This window comes from Gallinula chloropus (genome assembly GCF_964237585.1).
Source record: "Gallinula chloropus genome assembly, chromosome: 4".
In the NCBI taxonomy this organism is placed as follows: domain Eukaryota; kingdom Metazoa; phylum Chordata; class Aves; order Gruiformes; family Rallidae; genus Gallinula; species Gallinula chloropus.
The window spans coordinates 34813741-34839666 of record NC_140088.1 but is presented as its reverse complement, the minus strand read 5'-3'; the positions used below and the strand labels follow the sequence as shown (position 1 = coordinate 34839666).

Here is a 25926-nt window from a genome sequence, read left to right as displayed (position 1 = left end):
AAGCTCATGGGCATCGGGAAAAAGAATTAAAAAAAACCAAACCCAACAAAACAAACCCACAAAGAAGCCATCCAAAAATAGAGGATGGGAGAACAGTGATGAAAATAGGATGATGTGCAGTTGCATGAAAAACATCCATCTCCAGGAGCATCCCAGATCCCTGCAAAGTGAAGTGTGCTTGCTTCTACACCCCGGGTACCAGCCAGACCAAGCTGTGTCAGCCAAGCAGGACGGCAGGAGATTCAGGCCCTAATCCCAAGGCACACTAAGGGAAGCCACTGAACATAAGGGCGGGTTGGCTTCTGTCTTCTGATGTGGGACAATCTGGAGTTCCTCCTGTCCCACCCCACAGCCTGGCACAGTGTGTCTGGCCAAGGAAAGGGTTGGGGTTATTGTTTTCCTTGGCAAGTGCCCACATGGCCTTTGCAGGAAGGTGATGTTACTTTACTGACAGTAAGAGAGGCCAGTGAAACTTACCTGCAGCCCATGAGCAGGGAATATGCAAATATGCCGAGGTGAGCACTGTCTTTAATTGGAATATGTGTTGGGAGTCTGGGCTTGCAGAAACTCCACTTCTTCTGACTAATGAGGGTGCATGAGGCTAGGATAAGAGTTAGAAGTTGGAAAGTTCTTTTTGTGTTCAATTTTGTTACTCATTTCTGTCTCCATGACTGATCAGCTTTGGAAGACGACTCCTCACTGTTCATTACAGTCTTTTGTCTCTCCGTGGGGAGTTGTAGTTTGAAACAAGAGTCCAATCAAACAACCCAACTCCAGTGCAATCAGATTGGCTTTGAAGCAGATATTTCCTCGGTCGGATGAGTTCACCCAGAGCGTGGCAAAGGTTTTTTTCACATTAATTGGAGTTTTTTTTGGGGGGGGGCGGGGGTAGGGTGGTATTTATTTGAGGTCTGGGCTTCGGAGAGAGGCAAGAGCCTCCAATTAACTGGCTGGAGCCTTTGATGGGTTTTGGTCTGTGACTACAGAAGCGGTGTGGGCAGAGGTTGAGTTGGCAGAAGCCAGCCAAGCCGCGCTGCGGCCAGCGCAGTCGCAGGGCTGCGCACCAGCCGGCGCCGGGAAAGCTCCGTCTTCTCGCTCCGCCAAGGAAGGCCGGAGGGAAAAGGAATACCAGTTGACTGAACACTCGGTAAAGCAATGCCAGGATCTGGTCTAGGGTGACCAAAATAGAGGTGGTGGATCTGCCTCTCTGCTGTGGCGAGGCCTCGGTGCGCAAAGGAGGCAGCTGAGCTGCGGATGCCGGTGCCGAGAGGCTTTAACCTTTCCCAGGGTGCGGAGTGAAGCACTGGGAAGCTGAGGATGTGTCAGCAGAGAAAATTGTCTGAATTATCTTACAATGTTCTCTCTCTGCTGGGATTCAGAAATGTGTCTTCATCTCCAGGGAGAAGATGCTAGATTGTGGGATCTGGGGAAGAGAGAGGTCAAACCTGGGAACCGGGCACATCTGGCTGACGTTTTAGGAGAGATGTTTACATCAGGCGCTGGCCTTCGGTTAAGCGCTACCTCCTGGAGCAAGAGATGTAAAGGAGGAGGGTGAGGAGGTGAGGGAGAGGTTGGTGGGAACACGGCTGAGGCTGTAATCACTCAAAGGAGGGGGAAAGTGGGGCGTTTGATTTGTTTATGTGTATTTATGTGTGTATGTGTGAGAGCTGAGCAGATGGGGAAGTGACACCCGTGTGTGCCTGCGAGACAGCACAAGGGAGAGGCAGAGGGTGGGGGGGAGTCGGTCTAGGTATGAGCAGGGAGAGGGGGAAGGTGAGGAGGGAAAGGAAGGCAGATTTGCGTTGCTGCTGCTGCTGTTGTTCCTCTTTGTTTCTTCTCGCGGGGGAAAGCGGAACCCGCGGGGCACATCACCAAGCTGCCCGATACTGGGTTCCTTCCGGGGGGAACCCCCAACCCTGTGAAGGACTTGAAAAGGCTTTTTAAGTTGTCAGGCGTGTGCGGCAGGGCCGCGTTTGTAACCCGGGGGGCGGTGGGAGGCATCGAGGAGTCCCCTGGCCCGCGCTCCGCCGGACCCCGCTCTGCCTCTCCCGGTGCTCCCGGCGCTGCCGGCTGCAGCGGAGCGGGGCTCATCCCCCGCCGGCCTCCGAACGGGGCTGGTGGCTGCGGGGGAGCAGCGGGGGCTCCCGGCCGCGCCCCCCACCCGCCTTCCTCCGCGCTCGGGCGGGACCCGGCGGCGGCGGCGGCGGGGCGGTCCCGGGCGGGCGGCTGCCGCTGTCCGCGGTGCTGCCGGGGAACGCTCCCGCCGGCCCGACGGGGGGGACCCACAGCTGCCCGGCACCGCCCCTTCCCACCCTCCCCCCAAAACATCTGGCGGGGGAGGGCAGCCACATCTAGGATGGGATGGGGGGGGAGGAACGGCGGCGTGGGGATTGCCCCCCCCCCCCCCCCCCCTTCCTTTCCTCTTTCCTTTCTGTCCCGGTGCGTCTTTGGGGGGGCGCACATCTGGGGGGCGGCACATCTGGAAGCGGGGGAGGGAGGGGGCGGGGGAATGGGGGGGGGGGAGGACCGGGCCGGGCCGAGCCGGCAGCGCCGGGCCCTCCCTTCCCCCCGCCCCTCCCCGCCCCTCCGCCGCGCACGGCGCCGCCGGGAGCCGGGAGCCGGCCGGGGCCATGCGTGCCGAAGCCCCCGACGGCGCGGCGGCGAGCTCGGCGCTGCACCATGGCCGCTGAGAACCGCTCGGCGGCGGCCGGCGGCGCGGCCTGGGGGCTGCCCGGTGAGTCGCTGCTCGGGGGCTCCTTGTGCGCGAGGGGGAAGGGGGGGGTGTGGGGGGAGGGAGTGGGGGGCAGGGCAACCCTGCGGGGCCCCCCCCCCTCCTCCGGAGAATCCTGGCGGAGAGGGGTGTGGAATTGGGCTGAGGGGGCTTGTGGAGAGGGGTGTGCACCCGCGGGGGAACGTATCGGTCGGTCGCACCAGGAATGGGGTGGGGGGGCTGTTTCTCTGACAACTTTCCTGCACTCCTGCATCCATCCGGGAACCTCAAAGGGTGCCCCGCGGGTCGGGACCCCCGCACTGGTTCATCGCCCCAGAACGCTTGGAGTCGCGCCCCCTGCCAGGGCACCGGGGCGATGGCTGGCACCCCCCGTTCCTTGCTCCCATCCGAAGCACCACCGGCCCCTTGATCTGTGCTCCATGGCACCTCGGGTCCCGCTGGTCACCCGGGACGTGGCCCTGTCAGCACCCTGCTACACGATGTGAGCAGACTGTGCCCCAGGGGCAGGGACCCCCTCCGTGGGAAACCCAGGGCAGGGAGAGGGGGGGGGGGGTGTGGGGGGGTGGGGGGTGGTATTTGGTCCCATGGTGCCTCCTCTTGGAAGGAGATTTGTTTCCTGGGCAGGAAACTGCCTGCACGCTTTCTTTGCTTCCCTCTACATTCCAGCAAGAGGAGTGGTGACAGGATCTTTGGGATACTTTGTCCCCATGCTGGACAAACCCCCTTGGGCCCTTGCGGCCACCTCCTAGGACATGACTAGGCAGAAGTTGCCCCATCTCTCCGCAGAGCCGTTGCTGGCTTGGGCATCGCAAGGGGCACAGATCTTGCCCCTCCCTAGGCGTGGATCCCACCTGCCCTTTAGCCCTCCCTGCTGCTAAGGGCAGAGCTGCCCTCTGCTCTCCATTGGCCGCTGTGGGAAAGTCGGGCAGCCCCACCCTTCTTATCTCCCAAAATAATGGAACAAGTCAGAGAATGGCTTTTATCATCATTTTAAAACGCTGGCTTCTCTGCTGCCCCTGTTCTGCCCTGCTTTCAACCCCTCTGGCTCCACTGTGGACACATTTTCTGGCTGGTCTTTGCAAAGCCTAAGGCTCTGGGAGATACTTCCCAACCTGAGGAACAGCTCATAGCAATCCTCCTTGCCCTGTGCAGCTGGCAAATGTGGTGGGGTGAGGTCTGCTTGGGTGTTTGGAGCTCCCTGCTTTGGCACAGGTGCCTTGAGTGACCTCTGAGGGCGGCTCAGCTTCTGCTCTCACTACTTGCAGGGTGAGCAAAGGGGCTGGGAGGGCTGGTGCCCTCCCAGCAGGGTGGCTTGTTGATGTCTATCAAAATGCTGAGATGCCAGGGTCCTAGAGCCCAGGCTTTTGGTGAAACACCACCGGTGACAACACTTGTGTTGAAATCACAGGGGACAGCAAGATGCTTTTCACTGTCACTACTGCTGGGCATCAACTCCTACTTCCTGCCATCTTGACTTCTGTGATCTGAGCAACCTGCTGCTGCTCTCCAGCCTGGCCTAGGGCCCTGTGAAGCATCCAAACAAAGAGTGGAGCACCCGAGCTGGCAATTTCACCCGTACAAAAATCCCAACCTGTCCCTGGCTCACCCCTCAGCCAGGCTGGTGGCCAGCAGGCAGAGCCCCTGGGTGGGGAAGGTAGGGACTGGAGCAGGTATCTGCGAGGGGGTGGTGTCCCCATGCACAGCAGCCCCCGGTTCCTACTGGAACCAAGCCAACATGCCCTGCTTGGAGTCGGCAGCAAGTTCCCAGGTCTGCTGGACAGAGCAGCAGCAGCCCCAGGAGCGACTTGGTGAGTGGGCAGAAGGAAGCTGGAGGGAGGAGGAGGAGGAGGAAGGCTACTGGTAAAAGTGGTTTGTTTATTCACATGAGGGGCATACCCATCTTGGTGGGTCAGTCTGTTTTCTTTCACAGAAGAGAAATGAACTGAAATGATTAATTAATGCTGTGATCCAATTACTCCGAGCTTGCAGGAGGAGCATGGTTTTTCTCTTTAAACTGTCCCCACGAGGATCCTCTTGAGATCAGGGTTTGTCATGGCTGGGTTTTTTGTTGGTTTGTGTCTTTTGCTTTTGTTTGGGGATTGTTTGGGTTGGGTTTTTTTTTTTTTTAATTGAAATGACAAACATCTCCCAAGGAAAAAAAAAAACAAAACCCTAAACCAGGGAATAAAACCAGTGAGACGAGGACGTGGGGGTGATGCAGAGCAGTCCCTAGCATGCCTTTGCTGTGGAGCCCACCCCTGCCCGCCCTGCTGAGCCCCGGCCCGCGGCACCCACGGGGCTGAAGGGGGCTGGGGAGCATCCGGCTGAGGTGGCAGGTGCAGCTCTGCAAAGGCAGCAGAGAGAGTGTGACGGTGAGAGGAGAAGGAAATGGAGGCTCTTCGCAAGGGGCTGCTGCTTCCTACACCAAACGCGGTTCGTCTTTCCACGTGCCGGCAGCAAGAGCCTCGTGTGTGCAAGCTGACCCCCTGCTTCTTGGCATGCTCAATCAGGGCTTTGATGGGCACCTTCTGGGAAAGCAGGCGTTGTCCTTGAGCCAGTCTCTGCTCAGGCTGGCACAGGGCTGTGCCCTTGGTGCTCTCCAGGAAGCCAAAGGAGGAGACTTTGCCTTTCAGCGTCTGTTCTGGGCTGGCTCTAACACTGTGCTTTCAAAGCACATGTGTCCTGGGGAGATGTGAGGGTGCCGGACGTGGCACAGCCAAGAAGTGGAAGTTTAGACTAGATTGTTCCCATCTACTTCCCATCCTCACTTCATCTTCCCTCCCGCATCCCCCACGTGCTGCTCCTTAGACCACCAGCGCCCGCTGCGAGGGTGCTGAGGGGGATGCTGGGGAGGAACTCAGCACCTGGGCTGTGTTAAAGCCTCTTCAAGCCAGCGTTTGGAGCCATGCCAAAGCCATCCCTCTTCTGAGGGATTTGGGCAACCAGTTAGAAAACAGCTGCCAGTTTCTAGGAAGACTCACGTGCTCTTGGCAGGCCGGGTGGTGAGGGTCTTGGAGAGGGTCTTCATGGGCAGCTGTTATCTAGCTCAGCCAAGCCCTGACAGTCCCCCTGGGAGAGTGCTGCCCACCACAACATCTCTTTAACCCTCCTAGGCAAGGGAGAGCTCACTGCATGCCTTGAGCATGCTGAGGCTAGCTCTTGCACTGTATTCAGGCAAACTCATGTGTCAAGGCTTCAAGAGGGAGGTCGGTGTTCCCTGGCCAGACGAATCCGTGGCTGCTCTCCAGGCAGGCTTGCCCACAGCACCAAGTATTTTGCTGGTGCAGGAGCACAGGGCAGGCTGTCTCTCCCTCAGGACCCCCCCTTGGTGTTTAGCAGCAGGTACACACACCACCCCCCAGCAAACAGCTGGGTGTCACCACCCTGTGTGCATGTTGGCATCCATCCCACCTTCCCTGCAGATAGATGCATCAGTCCTGCTGTGCCAGATGGACTCTGGTCCAGGACACCATCATTTACTTGACCTGGCTTCAGACCTTGAATCCCCCAGCACAGAGAGCACTGGCAAGCGAGGCTCTGCTGGTGACATTCCCCAGCCCGACCCCTTGTGTGCTGGGCACGGCTGTTTGTACCTTCACCCCAGCTCTCAGGATCCTCCAGAGATGCCTTTGGCCTGAAGGCTGCACTGCCTGCATGGAGGAGAACTCAAACAAAGACTTAGTTTATACCTTGTGAGACCTAAGTTTGCCAAGAGGATTCACTTCCCCAGCCTGCCCAAGCTTCTAAACACAGCTGCTGCAGGCACAGAGCCTTGTCCTGCCAGTCCCTGAAACTGTTGCTGGAGGTCCTGCACATCGGAGCCGTGAGAGTGATACAGACTGTCCTTCTCACTGTGACCGTGTCCCCATCACCCCCCGTGTCTCATGCCCCACTCAGTGCATGAGGCAGTGGCAGCGATGCCCATGTGCCCTGTCCCCTCCCTCTGTCCCAGCGTTAGGCAGGCTGAGACACAGTGGTGCTGAGGACCCTGAGCACTGTTTTCGTGACTCAGAGAGGGCTGGAGAGGGACGTGGGGAGCCACAGGGCTGTTTGCCTGTCTTCAAGAGCCTTGCAGAGGAGTTTCATCCTAGGTCAGCTGGCGCAGGAAAAGCAGCAGCTGGGGAGTTTGTCCTTTAAAGGCATAACTCAGTGTAAACCATGGAGCTGCACGGCTGCAGCAGGCTTGGCCAGAGCCATCCACTCAGCACTGAGCTGCCGAGGCTGGCCGTGCTCCTCCAGAGAAGCAAGCCAAGCAGGGCAGCAGCCCCTCTGCTACCACCTGTTTTAAGTCTTCACATATTTTTACAGCACCTCACGGTTTGCAGGTCGTGGCAGCACCATGCCTTAGCACTGCTGAAGCTGGGAGGGAGGCAGGAGGGGCCGGCACCAGCTTCCTTCAGCTTGGAGGCATCCAGAGGATGGGGGTGAAACGAGGATGGGGGTGAAACATTGCCCAAGAGGTTTGAGGCTGGTCACAGAGTTGTTTTGGGTTGGCCAGTTCACGGGTTAACATCTTCAGCCTCTTTAAACAGAGCTGGATTGATTCATCTGTGGGAAACTCAAAGCTCCAGTTATGCAACGCTGAGGCCCGAAAACACCACTCTGCAAACACGATGTCCCAGGCCTGGCGTCTGCTCCGGGTCACGGGGCAGCTCTCTGGAGGCGTGTGTGGCGCCTCGCGCCAGTGACCCCCTCGCTCACCAACCCTCCTGATGTTGATGTTGGCTGCCCCCCACAACCCCCTCCACGGGCAGAGCAGCGGGCTGGCTCTGCCGCAGAGGCACCAGCATCCTTGTGAGATCTTTGCATGACTGAGATGGGAAGGAGCACAGCCTGCACCTCGCCACCTCCAGTGCCTTGGGGGCAGTTTGGATCCTGGGTCTGCTGGGTACAGCCTGTACACATCGTGTACAGCCCCAGTGAAAGCCACAAAAACATGCATGTGCGTGTGTGCAGGGGGGAGTGAAGAGCAATGAGACCCTACTGGCATCAGCCTTTGCCTGGCACCAGGCATGACTTGCCTGGCCTTGGGTCTGCCTTTCTGCAGCGCTCAGGAGCAGCGTGGAGCATGGTCATCTCTAGGCTGAGATTTGCAGAGCTCGGTTTAGCCTCCTTGGCCCATACATAAGTGATGCCCAACTCATGAAACATCCTGTTACCTCGTACAGCCTCAGGCAGTGAGGTGACTGAACCCCCCCAACCCACCCCATGCAGTGCTGTGGGGTGCCATCCACAGCATTAGTTGCAAGGCCATGAAGCAGGTTGTGGAGCACTGTCCTACAGTGAGAGAGAGAGGTGATGCCTTGGCAGAGCTGGGCTGTCAGAGCAGGAAAGCTGCAGCCCACAGAGGTCTCCAGCACGGCTCCTGTTCTGCCCAGCCAGGAGCCGGTGGGAGTTTCCAGGGAAGGCAGCAGGGAGAGATTTGCAGGCAGTGTCTCTGCATGAGGTCTCTCTTTTTCTCTCTCAGAAGAGTTTCTTAGGGCTCTTCTTTGTGAGAGATGCATAATCCCACCCTGGCAGCCTGAAGCTATTCCCACCTCCTTTCTAGCAATCCCTTCCCTCCTGTGTTGTGGCCACCGACATCCATCTCCTCTCCTCCCCTGTCCCCCATGCTTCCCTTGCCCCCTGCCCATGCTCTGGACTCCCCTGCCCACCTTTGGCTTTCACTCCTGTCTCATTGCTCTGGCATCACCTCCAACACCAGACTCTCTGGCTCATCTTGTGATCAAATGGGATGTAAATATTTTTTGTTTCCTTTTTCTTATCCACCCGGAGGGTTCCTGCCTGCTGCATGTTCCCAGGACTGGGACTCTCCTCTGTCTCAGCCACATCCACATTGCAGGCTCCTTTCTCTTGGCCATTTTCCTGCTGTGGCAGTCTGCTCCATCAGCTCTTCTCTCTCTCCCATCACTTACTTGCCCTCTCAAAGCCCCGCAGAGCGTCACCCCGCTCCGTAGGGCAGGGAACTATTGCTCCTGCTGCCCCCTCTTTAAAATTTCTTATGAGCACCTTGTTACTTTCCCCTCTGTGGCCTTGGCTCTGGGGTAAGTTTCTCAAAAAGAAACACAGGTCTGCCCTTCCCTCCCTCCCTCCTGAAGGGCAACACCGCATCCCTGATGCCCTGAGCTGCATCACCACTGCAGGGCCCGTGGGGACCCTGGGGGCAAGGCGGGCTGGCGCAGAGTGCAGTGGCATTCTGCATGGAGGCCAGGTCACATCTTTCCCAGTGTCAGCTCTGGCTCCTGGGGGGGTGGGAGGGGGCTGTTGCCCCAGGCAGGTGACAGGTACCTGGTGTGGGTGACAATGCCTGTGCAGGGTGGTAGCAGGGTGAGTGGGCTTCCCTGCAACTGGTGTCCCTGAAGAGGGGCTGAGCCCAACCCCCAACACCCCCACCCCCCCCCAAACCCCCCCCTCCAGCCCCTTGCCATCTCTAAGCATGACCCATCCTTGTCCCTGGGGCAGGGAGAGCTGCTTTTCCAAGCAACCAGCTCTGAGGTCTTGCAGTGCCCTGCCCTCATCCCATACTCCCCAGCCTCTCCTCCAGCACCCTCTCCCGCAGGCATCTGATCCCTGCCACTAACCTCTCCCTGGGCAAAGCCCAGCTCATCCAGGCAGCCACACCTTGTAATCCTTGGTCATCCTCACCCTCCTTCCCCTCTGTCGACTAAGCCCAAACCCTTCCTGGCAGCGGGACCTGTAGCTGCAGCGGGGTTATTTCTGTTGCTGCCTTGAAACAGCTGGGTCCTGTTAAAGCTTCAGCCCAGAGATATAAAAGAACATGAGCATCTCTCTGAGGCAGAGAGCATTAATGCAGTAGACGGGAGGGAAGAAGCACAGCTCCAGCCCAGGCTCAGCCGAGCACCGTCCTGGCTCACCAGCATGGGCTGAGCTCTGACACCAGCCCGGAGCCGCAGCCCTGGGAGGCCCAAGGAAGACGGTCAGTTAAGGAGTGTGGGAACGGCGGCCACCCCCCTGGCCCCGCTGTGGGATCCCCCTGTGGTGAGCCTGCTCCCCCCGGTGATGTTACCCGAAGCAGCTGGCGTGGGAGCTGCTGGTGAGACTCTGGTGCCTGGGAACTGCGGGCTGGGCACAGCGGGGTAAGGCTGGGTTTGGGTTGCATGGCATTCGCTGGGCGCGCTTGCTATTAGCCTTCTGCTGGTAGGGTATTTATCGGGCCTAATAATTGGGTGGCAGGTGGTTAATTCATTGTCAGAGCGGCCAGTGGTGCTGGGAGGTTATTTGTAGGAGTGACTTTTAACCACTTAAACCTCACTTTGTCACCAATTTGCCTCTCGCCTGGTAACGCTGGGGCCAGACAGCGTGTGGCCCTTCCCGAGCTGCATGTGATATGGGGCACGTTAGGGATACAGGCAAGCACTGGGGTGGGGTGGAGGGCCAGCTCGGGCAGGGGGGGTGCAGCCACGCCATCGGTGGGTTACCAACGAGCATGTCAGGCCATGCACTACTTATGTGGGTGGCTTTGCAAGCGGTGGCTCTGCCCTGAGAGTGTATCTCATGGCCAGGTGCACACTGCCACAGACAGGGTGGTTTTGCTCTGAAATCCACCGAGAGAGGAGTGGAGGCAAGGGATGCTCCTGGCTGGCTCGGTGTGGGTGGATGGGCTAGGAGGCTGCAACGCTCCCTTCTGGCCTCGGACGCAGGAAATCTTCTAAACCTGATGCATGAACACATGCCAAATGCAGGGGGGGATTCTCTAGCCCACTTGCCTCCCCCTGAAAGCTGTCAGCTCCGGCGGCACAGTGAGCTCGCTGCTTCTCCAGTGGCTCAGCAAAAAGCTGGGAGACACCCAGCTTGTGGGGACAGAGGAATTTGTCTCACCAGAACACACTGAGCAGCAGAAGAAAGAGGAGTAAGTTATTTAAAGGAACAATAAAATGGCCAGATCAACCCCCTTATATTAGGGGCAAGGAGAAATTTCTCCTGCGGGGCTGCTCAGATCTCTGGAGCGGCAGAAAGATTTTAGGGTCCCACAGACCCTTGCCGTACCAGGGGGTGTGGGATGGCAGAGGGAGCCCTGCTATCTTAACACGGCAAATCCTGCCAGCCCCTTGTCTCCTTCATGTTTTGCTGGGTGGTTTATTGCCTTGGCCACTGCTGCTGTGGAGCAGCCCGACATGGGCCCAGCAGAGCCCTGCCCGATCACCCAAACCCCAGGCTAGTCCCCCTGCCAGGCACAGGTTCCGCCCCAGGATTTACCCCCTCTATGTTTTGTTTTTAAGGTGCCTGTACCCAGTATGCAGTAGCTCTATTCTCACGCTCTTTGAGGGGTGTGAATCTGTCAACCAGAACAAATCCTCACTGGATGCAAACTGGTGCCGTGACTCAGGAACTAATTAACGGCTATTAGATAACGCAATTAACACCGAAAACTGTCATCCCTCCCCGGAGTGTCACCCCTTCCCTTTATGTCACAGACAGGCACACACCATCAACACAAGCATCCATTCAGCATCCCCTATCCCTCCCCTCTTTCTTTCTCCCTCCTCTCCCACCGCACGCTGTGGCTGGACTACCTGCCCAGCCCCTCATCGCACCAGCACTTTGACATGGTGGAACTGGTCCCATTACAATTTTCACCCTCTCCATGGTTTTAGGAAGGCCAAGACAAGCAGGGGACTGACAATGGGTCTGGGAGGGCTGGCCTGGGTTGCGCCCATGCGGAGGAAAAGGCCTTCTGCTCTGGGAGCAGCTCACATTCAGAAATCTTTGGGAAAGAAACAGTTTCTCTAATTCCCACCCTCTGCCTACAAACATCTTCTCCTGACAGGTATGTGAGCAAGGGGCTTGGTGTCTGGTGGTGATGCTTGCCAAGTGTGCTGGGCACACAGCCCTGCTCACTCCCAGAGACCTCCGTGGACCAGCCGTGACGCTGCCCCCATTTGCTCCTCCCCCCCACTCCCAGCCCTGAGAATAAGGATGGAGCTGGGATGGAGGCAGTGACAGAGCAGGGAGGGAGACAGCTGACAGTGGCATGAATGTGGAAGAGCATGTGGAGGCTGTGCACAGCAGGGAGCAGAAACAGGGGACACTGGGGCTGAAAGGGCACTTGTTCCAGGAGCTCATTCCACAACTTGAAGTGCCACCCCATCACATGGGCATGCATATATACCAGCCTCTCTCACCATCTTCCACATGCCAGTTGGCTAGCTCGTGCCACATGGGGTGTGGTGGGGCGGGCAGGACGCCGCGAGACCCTTTGTGTCACACGGGTTGAGTGTTCACTGGGTACTTGGCCACCAACTGCACCCAATGGAGCACCCATCTCTAACTAATGCAGCCTTTTTGGGTACAGGATGTCCATCAGCAGCCCATGACACGGCTTTCTGCTTTCCTACCTGGCAAGAGGTCTCAAGGCACTTTTGACAGGCTGGGAAGCCTTGCTGGACTGATACGTAAAGTGTGTAGCAATGAAATAGCTACCAGTGATGGGGACGTGCACTGCACAAATTGGGTGGATCCCACCCAAATTACAACCTTCTCTGCTTGGATCTGTGGCTGACTGTGGCTCATCTTTTCATCCATGAACATACAAGATGATGGGTGGGAAGGAAAAGGTGTTTCCTATCTTGAGGCCATGCTTGCTAAGCAGTGCAGCAGCCACAGAAACTCTTAGACCAGAAGACGCTATCGGTGAAGCATTGGAGGCTCCTAATGGCTTTGATGGAGAGGAGAAAACCAGCCATAAATCACTGCCAGAGGTCTTAGGGATGGAGGGAGGAAGCTGGTGATGGAGTTTGCTGTAGCTGGTTGGTGAAAGCAGGTCAGGAGAGCACTCGCTGAGCTCTGCAGAGCCAGTTGGGGTCACAGGTAGGAGCCTCAGCCCCAGGATCTCTTCTGAAATGGCCTCTGGTCTTTGCCAAGACTGTGTCTCCTCCCTGGCTGTGGCTCCAGGATGGAGGTGAAGGGCAAAGGGGAGTGGAGACAGGGAGGCCAATTTAGGACAGGGTTTGTGAAGGAAAGGAGGGGAGAAATGTGCTCCTGGAGGTGCAAAAAGAGAGAGCTGGGCACTGGGGAGGCATTTAGTGGAGAAATCCCTGGTTCTGGAGAGGTTCCTTGGTGTCTGGGAGCTTTACAGCATCAGGGACAGTGATGTGGCTGGCATGAGAGTGGAGATGGAGATGCACTGGTCAGTCCATTGCAGAACTGCAACTCTCCTGTGTGCTCCCTCTGTCCTTGGGCACATCCCGGGGGTGCAGGCAGAGCTAGAGCTGCCTGAGGGCTGTGTCCTTTGTTCTTTCTTGTGTGTGTGTGTGTCTGTCTGTCTTGTCTGTCTGTCTCCTGGGTCCTCCCCTCACAGCCTGGGTGCTTTCCATTCCAAAAGCCAATACCGGGGTCTATCTGCAGTGGCAGGCTTGGGTCGGCCCCTGCAAGATGTGGTGAATTCACAGCATCCACGTCTGTCTCCCAGCTCTGGAGCGAGCTGCCTGCCCTGCTTAGGGAGGCAAAGGCAGCACCAGGCTTTCCCAGCAAGCTCAGGGAGGGTGCCCAGGGCAGAAGAGAGACAGATCAGGATGGGGAGAGCAGGGACGGGGAAAGAAGGGATGCCTGCTAGGCTGGGGCATGGCAGAAGATAGACAGGGTGTCTGAAGCAGGGGTAAGCCGTGTACACATCTGCCGGCTTATACATGTTGCTGCACGTATCTTCACTGGCTTAACCGTCCTCATGCCTCTCCTACCCTCAGATGGGAGATGTGCTCTTCAGTAAAGGTTTGTTTTCCAAGTAGCAGATTAAATCCCTTCTCCCCGGGGCCAGGGGTAACTGTCTCAGCACAGCAGTTTCCAGCATCACCTCTGGGTGGCATCCAAAGACACATGAGTTGGGGCTGTGCCGCGCTCCTCCTGCATTTCGTGCGGCCGGTGGTTTCAGCGAGTGGGACGAGCCAGGCTGCTCTCTCTTCAGGCAACGGAGCAGCGCACAAAGTCTCTGTCGAGGCTGATAATCAATTAAAGGCACTTAGAAGAGGATGCTGGTTCACAGACTAAAGTGAAAATAAACAAACCCTCGTTTTAACAGAGAAGGAAAGGTTTCTTTTCAAGATATCCCCCCCCCCACCAAATTCTTCCTGGAAGAGCTGGGGTAGATATCTGCTTGATTGCTAGCTTGTCTGATGGGTTTGATTAGCTGTTACAGGAATGACAGCTAAATCTCCCCAGCTCATCAAAGTGAAGAATTTAAAACATGTTTCAATCCTACTGAAACCAACCCCCAAACTGCCACCATTATATATTTTTAAGTCATTTTATACACTTATCACCTCTTCTCACATCCCTGGCTGAAAGCGTGGGAAAGATGGCAGCAGAAAACACTTTTCCTCTTCCTTGATGCGTCCCTTGTGCGTGGAGCTCGGCGCAGAGCTGGGCAGCACTGTTGGTCTCCCTTGTCCTGCCGGCATTTAGTGGTTAGGAGCTTGTCATAGTTTTGCTATGATCAGTCTGTTCTGCCCATTCCCTCATCCAATTTTTGTCTTTATCACAAATTCCTCAAGCCCCACGTTGGGTGCCAAAAAGGACTGTGGTGGTTTGACTGTGGCTGGAGGCCAGACGCTCACCAAAGCTGCTCTGTCACTCCCCTCTTCAGCTGGATGGGGAGAAAATATATATTGCGGGGCTCAGGAGTGAGATAAGGGCAGGAAGAGATCATTCCATGATCGGCATCACAGGCAGAACAGACTCAGCACAGAATAAAGGCAAGAAAACTCTCTGATGTGTTACACTGCACTGCACACCAAGTGACACCAGAGTCCAGTGCTGAGAATTGCAACCAGACCTTAAAGCACCTTCCCCCACCCCTCCCTTCTTAGCAGGCTTCACTTCAGTCACGCTTTTGCTCCCTTCTCCCCCAGCACTGTAGCACAGGGAGGGGCAGGGATTTGGGGTTTTGGTCAGTTCCTCACAAAATGTTCTCCATCTTAGCTGTGCAGGACATTCCTGACACCTTTCCCCTTCTCCCCCCTGGGGTTCCACCCATGGGACACAGTCCTCCATGAACTGTTCCAGGCCCTGACAACTCTTTTGGTGAAGAACTTTCTCCGAACATCTAATCTGAACCTGCCCTGGTGCAGCTTTGTGCCATTCCCCCTTGTCCCATCTCCTGTCATCTGGCTGAAGAGACCATCGCCCACCTCCCTACACCCTCCTGTCAGGTAGTTGTAGGTGGTGATAAGGTCTCCCCTCAGCCTCCTCCTCTTCAGGCTGAACACCCCCAGCTCCCTCAGCCTCTCCTCATAGGATTGCACAGAAGCTGCTGTAAGTGCTCCCTCAGGATCCCAGCTTTAACATCTCAGCAGCTGCGCTTCCATTTTCTCCCACCTGCATCTCACTAAAACGCAGCTCTGTTAGAGCCTCAGCTGCCTGCTGATGGTGAACATCCCTTTCCTCCTCCCCGCCCCCCAAATGAAAGGCAAAGGTCTGTCTGTTAAAAATACTTTAAAACTCCAAACTAATCCCTACTCCTGCTAAGCCCTGTTTTGGGAAGGAGTGTGTGAATGGCTCCGTTATGCATTTAGCACAACCAGCCTGAGGAGTGCCGGGCATCTGGGGCCAGGCCGTATTTCGGGACACCGTGCAGAGACACACCAAGGCCTCCTGCTGCACGTGGGGCTGGGTGGGCAGCCCTGCAGGACCCCCACCCCAGGTGGAGCTGCTGGGGGAGGCTGCTCTTGCTGGGCTGGTGGGGGTTGGAGCTCCCCTAGCATCCAGGATGAGGCTGGTGAAGACCCAGCTGCTTTTGGGGTCCTGGGTGATGTAGGAAAGGTAGGTCTGATGGGAAGTTCCTACAGCCAGCCCACCTTGCCCAGCACCTTTGCTCCTCCTTCCCCTTCCAAGAGACTCCATCCCAACACATCAATTTTGGTTCATTGATTTTTTATTTTTAAGGTCCATTCTCCTCTTCCATTGGAGGGTAACCACAGGCCTCTGGCTTCAGGTGAAGGCAGGCTTTCTTGCCCATAATTTTGCTGCATCTCATAAATAATTCCATTTAGCGGGCTGAGGAGGCTGGGTTTACCCTGTGTAGCTCCACAACCAGCGTGGCTGCAGTTGCAGTGTGATGGGGTGGGGGGAGAGGGGCCAGTATTTCCCATCATCACTGGATGATGGCACTTATGCGGTTCCTTCCATGTCCTGTGCCTGTCTGAGATGGACTGTGAAACAGGCCAAGACAAACTACTTGGTTTCAACCTTGTTTGGGTTGTCTGCATCGCCTCACTGAGCAGTGTCACCCCCTGCCCTTTGTCAAGGCCGCTGCTGTTGCATTGGTGCCTCTCAGTAAGATGTTGTGGGACTTGCATGAACTCCTTAAAGCTGTAGTGTAACTCGCTGTTTTCTCTGTCCCAGATATCATCTTCCAGAAGGAGCTGTTTGCTGCCAGAGACGCAGGTGAGCTGTGCAAACCATGGCATGGGCTTTGTGGAGTACTCTGCCTGTAGGTAACCCTCTCATGGGGGCATGCCAGCAGGACCCTGGGGCACACTGGGGCCATGATTCTGCTGGGAGATGGTCCCTGGCCTTGCAGAGAAGGGACCATCACACGCTGGCTGAAGGGCTCTCCCCAACCCTGAGTTCACTCCTCGCAGCCCACCCCCTATCTCACAGAATCACAAGGTTGGAAAAGGCCTTTAAGATCATCAAGTCCAACCGTTCCCATCCTATGCTAAACCATATCCCTGAGCACCTCGCCTACTCTTTTTTTAAACACATCCAGGGGTGGTGACTCATCCCCCTCCCTGGGCAGCCTGTTCAGGCCCCATCAACTCTTTCAGTGAAAAAATTTTTTCTAACATCTAATCTGAACCTGTCTCCTCCATCACTAAACAGGGACACAAAGAGTGTCTTCAGACAGGTCCTGGGGTGAAGGCTGCAATAGGAGCAGGACATATTGAAGCAGTACCCAAGAGCAGTGCTGGCCTGGGAAACCAGGAAGGCAGCAAATGCTGCCCACACTGGGCTGGGCAGTCCCCATGGCCAGTGTCTGCTCCTCATCTCCAGGGCTGCATCACAGACTGTGTCACGGGGTGTTGCTCAGCTCAGCCCGAACAGGGGGACATGCCACTTCTGCAGCTCAGTACTGCTACAAGAGGGCAGCTCGGGTAGGGTATGGGGGTATGCCCCCCAACTTCCACCCTTCCTGCTCCCCTGCTGCAGACTCAGTGCATGGCTGTGGTGGTTCAGCCCCAGACAGTGGCCAAGCATCACACACCACCTGCTCACTCCCACAGGAGAGACAGACAGAGCCTCCATGGGTTGGGATAAGGACAGTTTACTGACAAAATCACCATGAATGTAGAACAATAATGGCCAGTTACAATCACACCCAGTGCTAACACAGAGTACCTTACCGACCCAATGATTATAGAGTGCTGCCCAACAGCAAGGATGGATGGACTGACTGACCAACTGACTGACTGACCCAACACCCTGGCTGCACTCAGGCTGTCCTGGAGGCAACAAGTCCATACCCTTCCCCAACCAGTTGCTTTTATGGGGAAGTGGTGTCAGGAGGTGTGGCAACAGCCCAGGCTGACTCAGCTCACCTGTGCTCGCTGCTTGGGGAGGTTACCTCTGGCCTGGCCAGAACCAGGACAATGGCTCAGGAAAGGGCCAGGCAGCAGCAGTGCAGCAAGAGCAGGCAGTGGGAGGGGAGGGACAGAAGGCAGAAGGGATGCCGTGAAGCTACAGCAGCTTGTACCTGTGGTGCTGTGTGCTGGAAGGATGCAGGGCCTGGCAGGGATAACATTCTCCCGTTCTGTCCCCAGTGCCAGCAGACCACATGCACAACCTCTCTGCTCAGCCCTGGCAGGCGAAGATGGCCAACCTGACCTACGACAACTTCACCCTGGGGAACCGCTCCGAGGTGGCCATCCAGCCTCCCACCAACTACAAGACGGTGGAGCTGGTTTTCATTGCCACAGTCACCGGCTCGCTCAGCCTCGTCACTGTGGTGGGGAACATCCTGGTGATGCTGTCCATCAAGGTGAACCGCCAGCTCCAGACAGTCAACAACTACTTCCTCTTCAGCCTGGCCTGTGCAGACCTCATTATCGGGGTCTTCTCTATGAACCTCTACACAGTCTACATCATCAAAGGTTACTGGCCACTGGGGGCTGTGGTGTGCGACCTGTGGCTAGCTCTGGACTACGTGGTGAGCAATGCCTCTGTCATGAACTTACTCATCATCAGCTTTGACCGGTACTTCTGTGTCACCAAGCCCCTGACATACCCGGCCAGGAGGACCACCAAGATGGCAGGGCTAATGATTGCAGCCGCCTGGATATTGTCCTTCATTCTCTGGGCCCCTGCCATCTTGTTCTGGCAGTTCATTGTGGGAAAGAGGACAGTGCCTGAGAGGGAGTGCTACATCCAGTTCCTCTCCAACCCGGCAGTGACCTTCGGCACAGCCATCGCTGCTTTCTACCTGCCTGTGGTCATCATGACAGTGCTGTACATCCACATCTCCCTGGCCAGCAGGAGCAGGGTGAGGAGGCACAAGCCTGAAAGCAGGAAAGAGAGGAAAGGCAAGTCGCTCAGCTTCTTCAAGGGCCCCCTGATCAAACAGAACAACAATAACTCTCCCAAGAGGACCGTGGAGGTGAAGGAGGAGGTGAGGAATGGGAAAGTGGATGACCAGCCCTCAGCACAGACAGAGGCCACTGGCCATCAGGAGGAGAAGGAGACCTCTAACGAGTCCAGCACGGTCAGCATGACCCAGACCACGAAAGACAAGCCCACAGCAGAAATCTTGCCAGCAGGGCAAGGACAGAGCCCATCCCACCCCCGGGTGAACCCATCTTCCAAGTGGTCCAAGATTAAGATCGTCACCAAGCAGACTGGGACTGAATGTGTCACTGCCATTGAGATCGTCCCAGCTAAATCAGGAGCCTCTGACCACAACTCCCTGGCCAACAGCCGCCCGGCCAACGTTGCCAGGAAGTTCGCCAGCATCGCCAGGAGCCAGGTACGGAAGAAGCGGCAGATGGCAGCCCGTGAGAAGAAAGTCACCCGCACCATATTTGCCATCCTGCTGGCCTTCATACTCACATGGACGCCGTACAACGTGATGGTCCTCATTAACACCTTCTGTGAGACCTGCGTACCCGAAACTGTGTGGTCCATTGGCTACTGGCTCTGCTACGTCAACAGCACCATCAACCCAGCCTGCTATGCCCTCTGCAATGCCACTTTCAAGAAAACCTTCAAGCACCTTCTCATGTGCCAGTACAGGAACATTGGCACAGCCAGATAAACTGGCGCTCAGGGACCACTTCAGCAACGTTACAGAAGCCCTTCCCTTTGCCTCCTTTGCCGGGGGAGGTCCTCTGCTCCCCACTCGCAACAGAGCAGACTGTGCAGTGATTGCAGATGATGCTCTTCATCCAATGCTGGCAAAAGTCCCAAGGCACCTCAGAGATGCAGCTCCTTCCAGTCACCCTGGGCCTGGGGACTAGCTGGGGAGCTAGCAGGAAAGCTGGAGGCAAGAGGAGGAGATGTGCTCGCCAGGAGCCCTCCCCAGCTCCCTGCTTTTGAGAGGTCATCCAGATGACATCAGTATTTGTCCTAAGACTGGATGCCTCTTCTCTCCCTAACTGACCATCTCCAGGGCATCAGAGCTTGTCTGCATGCAGACAGCCTAACGCTGGATGCTTTCAATAAGCTTTTAAACTGTTTATCACCCAAGAAGTGAAAAGAAACCAGGTCCAAACATTTTCCAGCTGCCTAGGACCAGGCTGGCTCAGGCATGCTCATGGGGAGTCCTGATGGCCCAGCCAGCACTCTGCCCCCCCCAACCCAAGGTGGTTAAGATTGAGCCCTAGCAGATATGGCAAGCTACTTCCTTTCCTTTGAGAGACACCATCAGACATCCTCACCCAAGGACAAGGGTGGGAATTTTAACCTGGGCTTCATCTCTGCTCTCCCCTTCATGCCATTTCTGCCCTCAGCCAGCAATTGGCTGGACAGACAGATGAACCAAACATCTCACTCCTGGGTGAGGAGTGTGAAAATGAGTCACCTCCTACAGTGATGAAAACTAGAACTGCAAAGAAAAGCAGTGATGTGGCACAGGACATCTCTCCATGGCCCTGGGGCAACACGGTCCCTGAGATACAGGCAGCCGTGCCCATGAAAATAACTGTCCTTGGGAGGGACGGGGAGGGAGCTGAGGGTCTTGGAGGGGGTCAGGAAGAGGGTCTGCAATGTGGCTGAGGTGCTCTGACTCATCTGGGCCATGAGCAGGTTCCCACTCTCCTCACGGTGGGTGTGGGAGCCCTAACACGTGGCTCTGGGGGCAGGAGAGGATGGCGGTGGTCCCCAGCCCCACTCCTGCCCAGGGTGCAGGGGGATGCCCCGGGGAGGCTGAAGGAGCCGGCTGCTGATCTTTGTGTAAATGGATGTAACCCTGTCGTTGGTGTTGTGGTGAAGCCCTCAGCATGCAGGCTTCAGCCAGTGTCTCCAGCCCCCTCCCAGCCCACTTGCATACGCAGCCCAGACCACTCGGGCTTCTCCTCAGCTTCTCCCAAAGCCAGGTCTCTGCAAGCCTTGGTGGCCAGTGCCAGGTGTGGACAAGGAATGGACGGAGCCATGGCACCATCAATCACGGTGTCTGTGTGTCCTTCCCATCCCCATGCTGGGCGATGCTCTGCAACCAGGCTGTCCCAGCCCAGGTGGGGACACCCCCTGCCACTGCCTTTAGGACAATTCACAAAGCAGTGCCCAAAACCTCTGGCGGGCTTTTGGTTTGGGTTTTGTTTGGGTTTTTTTTTAAACTGCTACAACCATGGCCCAACCCACCCCGAGACAAATAAAGACCTCGGACCAGAAACCAACCTTGGCCATGACGTGAGGAGTGAATGAGTTGCCACCTTGTCGCTCGTCGACAGCTCTCTGGTGACGTTCCCTGCAGCATGCAGGTGACAGCCCCATGCCCCCCTAGAGAGGGAAGGGGGCAGCCCAAAGCACTGCCAAGAAGAGGGTGTGGGGGTCTAACCCACACACCTTCTCCAGGACCATGTGTGGTGGCACCCACATGATGACTTCACTGCTGGTCATAGGGAGGGGGTTGGCGAAGCTGATGTTTTCTGGGGTTTCCAGCTGAGCAGCACTGCGTGGTGATGACAGGTGGGTTCGGAGTTTGGGTTTGGGTTTTTTTAAAAGATTTTTATTGGAAAAGAAACAAACCCCATTTTCCAAAAGAAGTGAGAGCTCCCACCCAGCACCAGTGTTGGCACCTCAAAGATGGAGGGGCTGCAGGCCCTGGCATGGACACACATGGTTAGAAGTGATGGAGGAGACCAGACACAGTAGTTCCTGGGAATGGTGGCTTTGTTTTCCCCAACTGCTGCAGGAAAGCCCTGCCCTGGCCAAATTGATGATGGAAGAAGCCCCCTGTCCCCCGAGCTGAGAGCAGTCCTCACATGCGTGAGGGGTTTGGGAGCAGTAGGATTACTCTGGCATTCAACCCCCAACCCGCCCCTCTGCGCTGGTAGCAGAGGCGTGGGGAGGCTCCAGGGCTTACCGAAGGATGTGCCAGAGGCAGCTCATTCGAGCTGGAGGGTGGAAATGTGTGTGTTCCCATCCCAGCCCCCCAGGTGCATCCCCAACAACCCCCAGCGCCAGCTGAGAGGTAAGCAATGGTGGTGGTGGTGGGGCAGCCCCTCCTGCAGGGCAGGGAGGTTTGCTCTCTACAACACTAGCGATTAAAACAAGGCATCTCAGTGAAAGAGGAGGTCGCAGAAAGGAGGAAGGAGAGAAGGAAGACTGGAGTGTGGGCCGGCTGCAGCTGGGCATCCAGCCCCATGGGCACCATGTCGAGAGGCAGGCGAGGTTGCTGGCTTCCCACTCTAGTCCTTCCCCTTGCCCTTCTTTGCTGCATTGGAGAAGCACAGGAGACGAGGTTTAGTATGTCTGCTGGCAGCTCACCGACCCCCACACTACCAGCCAAACCCTACCCCCAGTGGGCCAACTTACCCCTGGAGAGCCCCTGCCCAGGGTCCCAGTAGGACCTTTATGGGGCCAGGAGTAGTGGGGACTCACCTTTGGACTTCGACTTGATCTTGGAAGAGCAGGGCTTGGTCACATAGACGATCTCCTCACACTGGGCATTGTACAGGGCTTTCTTCAGGACGCCAGAGCGAGTCTTGACGCCTGTCTGCGCGCTGCAGCCCCCCCAGCTCTCAAACTTGTACTTGCAGTCGGCTGGAAGAGAGGGGAGAGGCATCAGGACCCATCCAGCCCTGGCGTGGGCACCAGCCCCAGCCACCCAGCCCAGGGTGGTCCCCAGCCACTCCATCCCCACACACCCACCTCCAAACTTCTTCTTCCAGTTGCAGGGGATCTTGCATTTGAGTTTCTTGCTCTCATCTTTGCAAGTTCCCTCACGGTAGCCCAGGCCACAGTCCTTGCTGTTGGGGACACAGGGTCCCCAGCGCCAGTCCTCGCAGTCGGAGCCGTCCTTCTTCACCTTCTCTGCGAGGGAAGGGAGAGTGGGTGCTCCGTGAAGGGACATGGGAGCATGCCCTTGGCTGCCCACCAGCCCCACCAGCCCCCACCCCAGGCTGCCCCTCACCTTTCTTATTCTTGCCAGCTTCAGCCGTGGCAGCCAGCAGGATCAGCGCCAGGAGGAGGAGGAGGCCCCGGACCGGCATTCTGCCTGGGGAGGAGGAAGAGGGTGAGGCAGGTGAGGGGTCAGGGCGTGATGAGGGGGCATGGCACGCTGCAGGCAGCCAGGCTGGGAGCAAGACAGCAGCCACATTCCTTGCACACATGCCCACCTGTGTGCGTGTGCCCAAACCCCCGCGCCAAGCTCATCGCTGCGCGTTAGACCACGAGTATGGGTTGCAGCAGGCAAGTTAACTGTGCTCCTCAGGAACTGCCCTCACCCAGGGAGCTGTTGGGCTGAGAGCATCTTCCCATCCCTGCAGACCCCGTGTCCCGTGTGCGGCTGAGGTGCTCCCTGTGGGGACCCCCGCACCCCACACAGCAGCTGGGGAAGGTTGGGTGCATCCAGCACCAGGAGCCCCAGGGCCTGTGTTGCTGTATCTCCCTGTGGCTACTTTATCCAGCACCTAGCAGGCTTCTGTCCCACACCAAAGAGTCTGGGAGCTGGGGGAGCACAGTTACCATTTCTTCTGCTCTGGAAGAATCTGGCAGGGGGGAGGGAGGGGGAAGGAAAACAACCAGCAAAATCAAACCCGCTGCCGTGAGGCATCTGAGAGCTAAATGAGAGGATGCAACACCCAAAAACATCAAGTCACCACAGCACGGGAGCTCATTGGAGAGAGGGGCCCAGAGAGTTGCACCCAGTGCTGGCACCATGGCCACCAGCATGCAGGGACGGATGGACAGACAGAGTATGCATGTGCATGCACCTGGAAACAGGTCAGGAACAAGGGGGCATGACACAACAGTGTAGGTCCTGGGGCTCTGGCCCCACCTCCCCAGTGGCCTTGGGCCAGGTGACAGCTCCCCGCTGGCTGCTACCACAAGCCTCAGTGGGACATTGCTCCATCACCAGGGTCCCAGCTCCCACTCCCAGCAGGTGTGCAGACATGCAATTGGCATCTTGAGCCTAGTAGTCCTTTCCCTGCTCTCCCAAAGCCTCATAGGATGACACCCACATCAGTGTGCCAGCAGCCAGTCAGTACATACACAGGACCTGCCCCAGCTCCACAAAGGTCTTGGTGGGACTAGGCTGCAGAGGTCAGGAGGACACACCATGTGCCCCAGGGGACATCAGTGCAGGGAAGAGCCTGGGGTCAGCATGTGCTCCCTGCCCCCAGGCTGCGTGCTGGAGAGAGCAGTTCCCAGCATTATTCAGGCTCCAGTGCCCTCACCTTTCATGCATCTGCCGCTGCGAAGCGGCCGGCTTTGCTCTGCATTGAGCTGTCACAGGGAATTACACAGCCTGGCTGGCTGAGGGAGTGAGAGCTGCTTTCCCTCTTGCGCCCAGCCTGGCTGGGAGCCATTCTGCTGAGTGTGGCACAGCTCGGCCCTGTTCCCACCCAGCTGCCTTCAAAGGGGGCAGGAGCTCAGCCCAGACGCGCTGTTACAGATGGCAAGGCTGGGGCTGAGTGGGGACGCAGGTCCTCTGGTCCTGCTTTCTGCAGCACCGCTGGCACCCACACTATTCACAGCATTGCCCTGACATCAACTGTTCTGTAAACTCCTTCCATCCTTTGCTGCAAAATGTCCCATGTGCTGCAGCATCTGCCTCCCAGCCCAGTACCTTCAAGCTCAGGTTCCGTGGACGTGGCCTCTGAGCGCCCGAGGGCAGACGGGCCCAGCTGCTGGGCTCATGGGTGGCATGGGTACCATGGGGCCCAGCCCATGTGTAGACAAGGATGTGGGAGCGGAGGCTCTGAGGAGCAGCCCAGCTACCGCCCCAGGGACTCCTGGATCTGCTCCCCAAGCTCTGCCTGGCACATCGTGTCCTCCAGTCAAAGGCCATGGCTCATCCTCAAGCATTCATCAGGGAAAAGGACTTCAGTTTTCCAGCTGGTTTTCTAAACAGCCTGGTCCCTTCTCTGCGGGTTGAACAACAGCTAATTGTTCCTGGTCTGGCTGCCAGCACCTTCAGGCGTGTTCACACAGCTCAGCTCCTCCTGCATCCCTGTGGGGCCCTGGCTCCTCTCCTGCTCAGATCCCAGCTGGCTCCCACATCATGTTGGTCTCCCCTAGGAGTGGGCTGCATGAGCAGAGCAGCCTGGAGCCTGGTCATACTATGGTAGACCCTGTTCCCCATTCTCCCTCTTCCTCTAGCTGTCCTGGGTTCGAATAATCTAGGATCAACTTGTTAAAAACCTCATCACCCGGCGATGCTGAAGCAGTGCCCAGATACACACTGCTGCATTAATGGGAGAGCCCCAACTGCTCAGGGCCAGGTGCTGCTGCTGGCAAGTGTTTCTCCTGCTGTGGGCCACACCATCATCCCAGGCTCCTGTCCCCTTGCTGCACCTCTGGTGCTCTTCTGGGAACAGGTCAACTTCTGGACAACCAGCCCCCTTGAAGCCCTTCTTCCAGCAGCAGGACCTCTCGGCTCAAAGGCTCAAATTGCAGCTGGCTTTGGCAGAGGAGGGTGTGGGACTGCTTCCCTCCCTCTGTGGGCTGAGCTGCTCCCCAGCCTGCGGGCAGAGAATCCAGCGCTCTGGGAGCACATCCTTGGGTACCCAGCACCCCGCCGGCAGGATCTTCCCTGCAGCCAGGAGAAGGGGAGACAGCTTCTCCCCGTGAGCCATGGAGTTAGCACGACCGGGAGGCTTTGCTGGAGGAACTGGAGGGAAGCAAAGACGCGGGGGCTGTGGGGCTTTCCAGCGGGCTGCCTCACCTTCCCCTCGCAGCGAGAAGATGCTACGGGGGTGAGATGGGGGGTGGGGGAGGCTTGCTCTGCGTTCCGCCTTTGCGCGGAGGGGCGGGGAGGGGAGCGGAGCAGGCAGCGCCCTTCCTTCCACCCTCCTGCCCTCTGCTCCCTCCCCAGGGCAGGTGATGTGCCGGGAGCCCAGGACAGCCCCTTCGCCTCCGTGTCGTGTGCCCCCCCTCTCCCCAATCAGCCCCCAGCGAGGCTGGCGGTGGCCGAGCCCGCTCCGAGGTAGCTCCCCGAGCTCCGGCCGGAGCATCTCCCACCACCTGAGTCCTCTCCGAACCAGTGTGGGTCTGGCCCCCTGGGGCGGAGGGAGAAGCTGCTAAGATCCCGGGCCACCGGATCAAGCCCTGCGGGCTCTGCAGAAGTCCTGCCCTCTCCTAAACTCTTTCCCCTTGCATCCCCAGGCGCTTCTCTGGCTCCTTTCAGGCCAGCCCGCACCCGGAGGGGCTGCCGCGCCACACACCCCACACCCCCTCCCCCCCCACCGGCTCCTCTACCCCCATCGCCCTTCCTGCAGCTCTTCCCCAGCCAGGGCCACGTCCCCCCACCTCGGCAAAACCCCTCTCCCCGCCTCCGGGGAGCCCTCAGCCCGGATCGCTACCGTCTCCCCGGGGAGGCGAAGGAGGGGGGGGGGTCGCCACCCATCTTAGCCGAGTCGCCCATCCCCGTGGCGTCGGGCGACCCCGAGTCCCGGGAGGGTGGGAGGGGTGAAACTCACCTGCGGTGCGCGGAGCGGTGCGCGGAGCGGTGCGGAGCTGCTGCCTTTGTGTGGCGGCCGCGTGCGGAGCCCCCGCGCAGCGCACAGCGGCCCCTGACGTCGGGC

General features: G+C 57.6%; 2 protein-coding genes across 2 annotated transcripts; one reads left to right on the top strand and one right to left on the bottom strand.

The window, feature by feature from the left end:
* Window positions 1-2679: 2679 nt before the first annotated feature.
* Window positions 2680-18992, top strand: CHRM4 (cholinergic receptor muscarinic 4; the record flags this gene model as incomplete). Its single annotated transcript, XM_084264194.1, has 3 exons — window positions 2680-2734; window positions 16088-16129; window positions 17515-18992. 3 exons carry the CDS (start codon window positions 2680-2682, stop codon window positions 18990-18992), a joined length of 1575 nt encoding a protein of 524 aa, XP_084120320.1.
* Window positions 18993-21585: 2593 nt separating this feature from the next.
* MDK (midkine) lies at window positions 21586-22389 on the bottom strand (the record flags this gene model as incomplete). The annotated part of the gene is made up of 4 exons (XM_084263356.1): window positions 21586-21611; window positions 21779-21940; window positions 22049-22210; window positions 22311-22389. The coding sequence occupies 4 exons, from the start codon at window positions 22387-22389 to the stop codon at window positions 21586-21588; spliced, it is 429 nt and encodes a 142-aa protein (XP_084119482.1).
* Between the last annotated feature and the right edge of the window lie 3537 nt (window positions 22390-25926).